At 52.1% G+C, this 9,011-nt stretch overlaps 1 protein-coding gene across 2 annotated transcripts; it reads left to right on the plus strand.

Annotated features, from left to right (window-relative positions):
- Window positions 1-625: 625 nt before the first annotated feature.
- On the plus strand, window positions 626-8,697 carry FOXB1 (forkhead box B1). Of its 2 annotated transcripts, none has more exons than XM_083586985.1 (2): window positions 626-654; window positions 6,411-8,697. In XM_083586985.1, the coding sequence occupies exon 2, from the start codon at window positions 6,443-6,445 to the stop codon at window positions 7,403-7,405; it is 963 nt and encodes a 320-aa protein (XP_083443111.1). In that variant the 5' UTR covers window positions 626-654; window positions 6,411-6,442; the 3' UTR covers window positions 7,406-8,697. The 2 variants fall into 2 exon arrangements, with proteins under 2 accessions (XP_083443111.1, XP_083443110.1); XM_083586984.1 differs by lacking the exon at window positions 626-654 and adding an exon at window positions 4,868-5,468.
- Window positions 8,698-9,011: the final 314 nt, after the last annotated feature.

A 9,011-nucleotide genomic window follows, 5' to 3' on the forward strand; every position in this document is an offset into this window, starting at 1 on the left:
ACAGTAATGATTAGTAAATTAATGTATTAACTCTTTATTTGTGTGTGCGTTGGGGGGAAGCATGGATCGAGTGAAAAGCCTGGCAGTAGGCTTAAGTGGTTTGTGGATCTGAATTTTTGAAGCGATAATGCGTGACTACCCACAGAACTAATGTGGGTTTCTTAAAGCGGACTGAAGCACTACGACATTTTTACTCATAATTAGTTCATAGATTGGGACATGCTGTTAAGTCAGGAGAAGAGAGGTATAGCCTTAATAGCTTGTATGACTGTGTGTATAAACTTATTTACGTCCATGGGTCTCCCACACACCCCAAAAGAGAATCCCAAACCCTGGATGCAGGAAGAACCCCACCCCCACCCCCACCAACTTCGCCATTTAGATTTCTGCTGTTTAGGACACTGGAATGATTTTGGCACTCCGTTGCTCCACTAGAGAAATGTCCTAGGAACAAAACCCTGAATCTTTACGAGAAAAGAGCGGAAGCGCCTGCTTGGGGAGGTGAGCATATAAACCTTGAAACAAAAGGAACTCCTTTAAAGCTTTGGTTCCTTTTACTTCCAAGAGCAACCCAACAATTACCCGGCTGGATCAGACCAAAAAAGTCCATCTGGCCTAACCAGATGTCCTGCAGCGCTCAGGGAGGGCGTCAAGGTAATGGCCAGGCTTTCGTTTTCTGTCCCCGGCATTCAGAGGTGCACTGCTTGGCATGTGGAGGTTCTACAGCGCCGCGGAAGCCGCTCAGCCCCCATCGAGGGCGCCCGTCTTTCCTGGGGAAAGCCAAAAAGACGCTCGCAAGGGCGGTGTCTGCGTCCCTTTCTCGGCACGTGTGCAAAGCATTCCCTCTTGCTGCCAGAACCGTTGCTTCCCTTTGAGCTCACCCTGTGCGTGGTCACTAGGAAGCAAGTCCCACAGTGCTCAGTGGGCAGCTTACTGTGTCCATCGCAGTATCCATGGGATGGAAGCTTTAAATAGGAGAGGGACTTATCCTATGCAATAACCGCAATGAATCTTCCCAAGGTGGTTTCGGACTTCGAGAAATAATTTTGCGCTCCTTCTCCCGTAGAGATGCAGAGTGTTTACTGCTCTGGTCCAGTTTGGATAAAGGTGCGCGCGTGCGCGTGTCCCAATTACACACACATACAAACACAATGTGGTACTCCAGCCAAGTACGGCAGGATCAGTAAGAAAGATCTCTTCCAAGATGCAATTTAAGAATCCGTAGATACAACGTTGCGCAAGAAATTTGGGCTTAGGGTCCCTTTCTTCTCTTCTTTCTTCCCGCTCTCGTCGCACCCCCCACCCCGCCCCCAGCCCCACGACGACGCTTTATTTTTCCTGAATTAAGAAGGTGACATTATTCTTCTCTTCAAGTACTTCTGTTAATATTGAAAAACGTGCGTGTGCATCTCAAGCGGCCGCGCTCCGGCTCCGCCGCCATTTCAATATTAATGAAATTGTTTAATCTCCTAAATTCGTCGTGTTTAAGTTACGTTTTGGTGAGTTATTGACCAGCAACGAAAATGCAGTTAATGTGGTGTGTGTGTGTGAGAGAGAGAGAGAGAGAGAGACAGAGAGAGAGAGAGAGAGAGAGAGAGAAGTTTATAATAAACGATCCACTCTCTTTTCTTTTCTTTTTTCTTTCCTTTTCTTTTCAAAAAACTCAATGTCATTTAGAAATAAAATAAAAATAACACAGTGTGGTGTGGAGAGTGTGCAGGGGCGAGTTCCTAGTGATGCTCACTCCCAGAGAACTGCGTCTAGGAGGCTTTACGTGCGAGACAGAGGTGAAGGGACAGCCTGGAATTGTCACGTTGAACCCGCTCGGCGTCGTTTCGGTCCGGATCTTCCTTCTAGAATAGCGAACCAGCAGCTACGTGGTACCAGCTTCAGGGTTTCCTAATGAGGTCTCATCTGCTGATCTCTCTGGCTCGCATCCTACAGGATGAGGAATTCCAAAAAGCTGCATTTATGACAGCAACCCTGACCCCCGCCCGTTTTTGCCTCATCTTAAATTTGCGTGGATGTCGATAGAACTGTCAAGTGGCAAGGCGTTCCACCGGATCATTATGAGTTAGGGGAAAGACCTATACCTCCTTTGGCGTGTCTTAAACCTCTATTGCTTCCCACATGTTTTTTAAAAAATGTATATTTTTGAAACCTGGGTCACCAAAGACAATTTTTAAGAATGATTTCAGCTGATCGCTGTCACTTCCTTTGACCGTTTAATAAGTTTCATGCCGGCCCCGTCGGTGCTCTTTGTGCTCCTGCTTCCCCTGAGTTAAAAAAACCAAAAAGGCCCTGTTCGTCTTCCTATGCTGAAGATATTACTGGCCTACTCTGTAGGCTCGTTGTAAGAATAAAATCTGCCCAAGAGTATTAAAAACTGTTTCTTAATTATACTGGGGGCATATTTAGTGAAGAGAAAGGGTTCTGGGTTTTGTTGGTAAGAGAGGTAACTCTGCACTCTCGTCATTTTACTTGCCCTTTTCCAGCCGGACGTTTGGTTCGCTTTTAATGGAATGTCTCGGAGAACTTTGGCGCTAAAGGAAGGTGGGCATGTAAGAGGGCGGCGACTGCGCTGTCCTCTGAAAGTCGGATGCCCCCAGATCGCAACCCCAGGGCATGTTTAGTTTCCATGTTGGGCGCTGCCTGAGTCCTTTCTCAAGCATCCCTTCCAAGCCTGGCGCGTTCGCCTTTTCCGAAGTCTGCAGCTACATTAGAGGGGAGGATTTGGGGTGGGGGTGGGTTTTTTGTTTTTGTTTTGCAAGAGAGAGACTATTCTGCAATCTCTTTTTACAATATCGCTTTCGCACGACGTTTGAACCCATTGCTCTACGTGTTGAACTGCTCACCTGTCACTTTCGCCGCGTTGTATCAACAGTCACACAAGAGGTGTGTAAGTGATTTACACGGGAATACAGAAGTAGGTCACCTCTTCAAGAGTGGAAAGTCTTTATTTAGATTTCAGCGATCCTTTTGATCCTCCCCCTCCCCCGCCGAGGACCAGAGCGCTGGCGGATGTCGTGGAGACGCTGGAGAGCTCCACAACTCGGTTGAGACGCAGTGTACATGTAGGTTGTCCTTTCACACGTTACTCAACTACGAAACCAGGTTTGCCACAAGCATTTAACGGAGTCGAGGCCAATCCCGAGTCTAAGAGGACTCACATGTATTCCCCACGCGTTACGATCCTGGTGTACACAATAAAGAAGGAACGTGCGAAAAGATCTAATCCTAATTACGCCTGTGGGAAGTTTCACGAAAATCAACGGCCCTTACTTGACCTGGGGTGCCTACTGAATGTAATAAATTTTTGATCGCGACAAAAATCTGCTGAAATCTATATACTTCAGCTTAACCTGCTAATGGATCGCACGGAACAGGTGAAATAACGTCCCGATCCAAGTCCCAACAATACAATTGGGACTTTATGTACTAAGATCTATACTTACCTAGGAGTAAATCCCATTGAGTAGACATACACAGGATCGCGCTGTTAAATAGTTTGCTGTTATAGACGCGCTCTAAACATACCCGAGTGTCTTCTTTACACGTAAACAAGAAATGCCAGTTAGGTAAGGTAGACCAATTCAGCGGATCCGTTTTTCATAGGATCATAAAATTATTCATTCATGCGTGCATGCACATAACTCACGATCCAGCCACTTTTCAAGTTCCCTTAATTTCAGTGAAATGGTGAAATGGCCTAAAATCTCATCCACTGCAACAAGTACTTTGATTAGGTAGGATCGTGCACATGCAATTCCCGAGCCTACCTGAAACCTCCTTAACTGTTTAGCAGGCACCCACATTAATTTGAAGAAGAAGAAGAAGCAGCAGAGATAGGCGATCTCCTATCTCTCTCCGCTCCTCATGCCTCCTTAGAGGGCAAATTGCCAGAAAGAAGGAAGAAAGCAGCGAGGGAGATCTTCGCTGCTTTTAAAAGTGATGGGTCTCTCACTGGGGATGAAAAGTTGGCCTTTCTTAGCGAGGAAGATTCCAAAAAAGAAAAAAAGAGAACATTCCCAACCCCTCAAATAATAAAACAAAACACGGGAGGGATCCGAAGACTTCTAAGTCTCTCTCTCCCCACTCTCCGGCCCGATTTCGGCAGCGTGCATGTGCTTAAGCTCTCCCTCCTCCCTGGCAATCCACGGGGGGGGGGACGACGACTTCAAAGTGGCTTAACATGTGGCTGGACCGTCTCCCAAGCAAATAAATAAATCCGCCCTTAAATAAATAACTCATCCCCCAACCCAGAGCGTGATTTATTCCACCACGGAAAGACAGGGGTGGAAAGCGACTGCGCTTCGAAAACAAACAGACCCAAACGCCGCCAAACTCCGAGCGCGCACACAACACAAGAGAGTTTCCCCTTTTCTTAAAAAGAGTCCTTAGAAACGCCAAGACAAGAGCTGGCTCGGATTTGGGCGAGAGAAAGGCCTTTCCAGCTGGGGGGGGGGAGGGAGGGGGAAGGGGAGCCCTCGCCCGGAACGGGGGGCGGGGTGGGGGGCGGCGCGGGACGGGACGGGACAGGGGGCCCAGCCTGAAGCTAGCTAACAATACAAATCAGGGAACAATGTCGAACAAGCAGAATAGGCCAGGCAAGCAATTGCCACGTCAAACATCCCTCCTCCGGCTTCCCCATCCGCCCCCCCTTCTCTCCCCCTCCAGCCTCTCAGTTGCTTCATTTGTAAGTGTGAATTGCGGGCGAAGCGCCCCGCCAAGTCCCTGCGCCCAGAGACTCCGCATGCACACAACCCGGGCTGGCTGACTCGCACGGTTGCTCGCGCCCCCCTCTCCCCCACCCCTCTCTGCGTCTCCCTCGCACACATCCTTCCCGGGCTGCGATCCTCACCCCTTTTCCATTCCGGCGGCTGCGCTTTGGCTTCCGATGGCACTGCTTCCCATTGGCCCAAGGTGTCCGTGTAAATAGGTGTCAATGGAACCAGATTATGCCTTTCCGCCAGCCCTCTTGCGCCTCTCTCCCCCCTCCTCCCCCCATCCTCCTCCTCCTGGCTTCTCCTTCATCCTCCCTCCTCCCTCCCCTCCTTCCTCCTCCCAAGGCGATTGTCATATGATAGAGAAGAAGTGGCACACTAATGAAGCGCCCCGACAGGGGTCTTTTCTGCTCCAGTCGCCGCATGCAACCAGCAGATGATTGGGAGGCAGGAGATGGAGGAAGCGGCGGCGGCGGCAGCTACTTAGCTCGGGCTGCTGAGCCCGCCGAGGAGGAGCGCCTGGCCAGCCCTCGATCGGCTCGCCTCGATCTCTCCTCCGGGGCTGCCCACAGCCGGACCAGCCCCGCTCCACGCCGGCTTGCGCGGGACAGGACCTCCAGGTTTCCCCTCAGCCCCTCCGTCGGAGCCCAGGGAAGCAGCGAGCCGGTCCGGGGGACAGCAGCGGGCAGGCGTCGGTGAGGAGCGGGCCCCGGATGCGGACTCTCGGCTGGAGGCAGCGTTAAGGTGAGCCGGAGATGTTAGAGGGGGCGAGCGGAGGAGCTCTTGCTCCTCTCGGATGGCTCTTCAGCTGCGCGGGTCAGAGGCTCCTCCGAGGAGGAAGTTTGGAAACGGGGAGGGAAACTGGGAAGAAATGTCCCCGCTCCCGCGTGGGTTGCTGTCCCGTTGCGTCCCTCGTACCTGACGGCAGGGGGAGGGGGTGAACTTTTATGAGTTGCGGACCGGATGGTGTGATGGTGTTTGTGAGTGAGGGAGTGAGTGAGGGAGAGACGGACTCTGGAAGGGAGTTTACGCTTTCATGGGGGCTGGGTGGGGGCGTATCGGAATAAATTTTTGTACTTTGAAACCATCGCTATAATGGTCGGAGGAGGAGGGAGCCCGTCTCTCCAACAGTGGCGAGGAAGCAAGTCCCTTTGAACTCCTCAGCGTTTACTCACGAGTAATGGAGGGCTTTTTGGTTTTTTTAAAAAAAGAAAGGAGGATCGGTCTGTAAGAATTCCTACAGGGCAAGCACCGGGAAAGCGCCGTGAAACTGATTATTATCATCAACAATGATGTATTTATTTTGGTGGAAAATGAGGGATGGATCTCTCCTAGATTTATACGATCTGAAGAGAAATCAGAGTGCCCCGAGCTACAGTTTCTGAGGAGGGGCGGTGGTTTTGGTCTGTCAGTATAACTTCTTGAGTTGGAGGTGAAGCCCCCCTCCCGTTCCCTTGTGTGCATGTGGGGGGGGGGCGGACTTTTCTCAGATATTACCCCAGCAGACCTGCTCACTCCTGCAGGCTCTCGCCGCGAAAAGCAGGGAGACGGAAGCCAAGAAAATCCCCGCTTTCACCTGTAAACTACTTTCTCCCCCACCCCGCTATAGATATAGAGATCTATTTGCTTAACGCGAGCTCTCTTACCGCCCCTCTCCTCAATCATCCCCCCCCCACGCCTCTGCAGATCTCTTCCGAGCCGCCGCCGCCGCCGCCACCATGCCTCGGCCGGGCCGCAACACGTACAGTGACCAGAAGCCTCCTTACTCGTACATCTCGCTGACGGCCATGGCCATCCAGAGCTCCCCGGAGAAGATGCTGCCGCTGAGCGAGATCTACAAGTTCATTATGGACCGCTTCCCTTACTACCGGGAGAACACGCAGCGTTGGCAGAACTCGCTGCGCCACAACCTCTCCTTCAACGACTGCTTCATCAAGATCCCTCGACGGCCGGACCAGCCGGGCAAAGGCAGCTTCTGGGCGCTGCACCCCAGCTGCGGGGACATGTTCGAGAACGGCAGCTTCCTGCGGCGCCGCAAGCGCTTCAAGGTCCTCAAGTCCGACCCGTTGGCGCCCTCCAAACCGTCGGAAGCCGCCCAGTACCTCCAGCAGCAAGCCAAGCTGCGCCTCAGCGCCCTGGCCGCCGGCGGCTCCCACCTGCCCCAGATGCCGCCCTACAACCTGGGCGTCTCCCAGCCGTCAGGCTTCAAGCACCCCTTCGCCATCGAAAACATCATCGCACGCGAGTACAAGATGCCCGGCGGGTTGGCCTTCTCCACCATGCAGCCCATGCCCGGCGCCTACCCGCTCCCCAACCAGCTGACGACGGTGGGCACCGGCTGGCCCCACGTGTACGGCTCCGGTATGCTCGAGACGGCGACCCCCATCTCCATGGCCAGCGGCGATTACAGCGCCGCCTACGGGGTCCCCCTCAAGCCGCTGTGCCACGGCGCCGGGCAGACTTTGCCGGCCATCCCGGTGCCCATCAAGCCCACGCCGGCCGCCGCAGTGCCCGCCTTGCCCGCCTTGCCCGCGCCCATCCCCACCATCCTCTCGAACTCGCCGCCTTCGCTCAGTCCCACGTCCTCGCAGACGGCCACCAGCCAAAGCAGCCCCGCCACCCCCAGCGAGACCCTGACCAGCCCGCCCTCCGCCCTCCACGCTGTGGTCGCCGTCCACTGACACCCGGGCCTGAGGGAGGGAGGCTGGCGGAGTGGGGGAGGCAGCAGGAAAGGAAAACCCCTCACCCCACCCGTCAAACCCCCAAGTCGACGACGTTTTCCTTTATTTTGACCCTCCTCAAATTTCCTGGTCCACCCGCCTGCTATATTTATTCGTCGGAAGGGACTGAGCGGTGGGTGCTTTGGGTTCAAATACCGCGCCCCCCTGCAAAAAAAGAAAAAGACTTTACCATCTCCCTCCCACTCCTGGGCACTCGGCTTCCAGAAGAACTCGGTGCGTCTCAATGCAATTGCAGGCCCATGCTGGAGAAAGGCAAAATCAAACTTGTTTGTTCATTTCTGTCTCTCGTCCATCCTCCCCCCACCCCACAACCCGGGCAGGATTTCTCTTGGGGAAGAAAGGAGATAAAAACCCACAGCTATCACAGATGCTTATTCCCTCTCCCCCTCCCCCTCCCCCTCTTTCCCCCACAAATTGGTTTCACTTTGGAGCCTTCTCCACAAGGTTTGTTGTCCAACTTTTAAAAAAGTTCTTTGGGCAGGGGGACGCCATGCACTGAAAGGGTCGCTCTCTCGCTCTCTCTGAAACGTCCAAACCCCATGCCCTTGCTTTCTATTTAAGGCTTTTTTTTAAAGACACCCCCATCCCAACCCCCGGCCTTTCACGCAAAAATTGTGCTCCGGCAAAGGCCCCGAGGAAGAGGAGGATGTCCCTGTGAAATAAGAGGATGCCCGATCGAACCAAAGTCAACTGCTTTAAAAAAAAAGTCCCATTTATTTTAATGGGACATTTTCAGAGCAATTCTGTGTACGTTTCCAAAGGAGACTTACTCCCAGGTAAATCTGCAGAAGATTGCAGCCTTAGTCCTGAGGTTTTCGGGAGTAAATACTTTTGCAACCCTGTGAGATTTATCTCCGATTAAACATGACTTTGGATCCGGCTGCTGTTAACTTTTCTTTGGGGAACACACACACAAACTAAGAGCTAATTTAGCTGCGATCCTATCCGCGCGTACGTACAGGCTCTGCTGACTACAGCGAGACGTACTTCTGAGGAAACTCCCACAGGATTGCGCTGTTTACTGAAGTGCATAACTTTGGCTGGATCGGGTCCGTTATGTTTACGAAGTCGTTTAAACGCCATCCTGAACCCTCATACCCTGGCCCGTTTTCTATAACTCTTATAAGGTGAAAGTTTACTTTCCGAGTTGAGAAGGGGAGTGATTTTCTAATCTTTTGATTGTTTCGAGGATATTTTTTTTAAGTCATGGATTATGTTTTTAACGAGGGAAACCAGACTTCCAATTTTGGTTTTAAACGTGGCAACTGAGAGGCCTAAGAGGAACGCCCATTAAAAATACCCTTCTTTTCTGTTGGAACTGCTGAGAAAACTGAGGAGGGGAGGGGGAACTAGGAGGGATAAACTGTACATGTCTGTGAATAGGAATGATGACCAACTGTGTAAAATGCACTTTCGTTCGATGTAACCCTTTCCTAGCTGTAGGTAGTTTGCTGGAATCCGTCCGTTTTTGAACCGCTTAAGTTAAAAGGCGAAAAGCAAAAGGAGATGCAGAAGCGCCCATGCGAAGCTGTTACGAACCCGATGG

Source organism: Podarcis filfolensis, assembly GCF_964270895.1.
Source record: "Podarcis filfolensis genome assembly, chromosome: 14".
NCBI classification, from domain to species: domain Eukaryota; kingdom Metazoa; phylum Chordata; class Lepidosauria; order Squamata; family Lacertidae; genus Podarcis; species Podarcis filfolensis.

Bases quoted from the DNA above. Each gene is read 5' to 3' on its own strand.
- FOXB1 (XM_083586985.1), top strand. From the start codon at position 6,443: ATGCCTCGGCCGGGCCGCAACACGTACAGTGACCAGAAGCCTCCTTAC.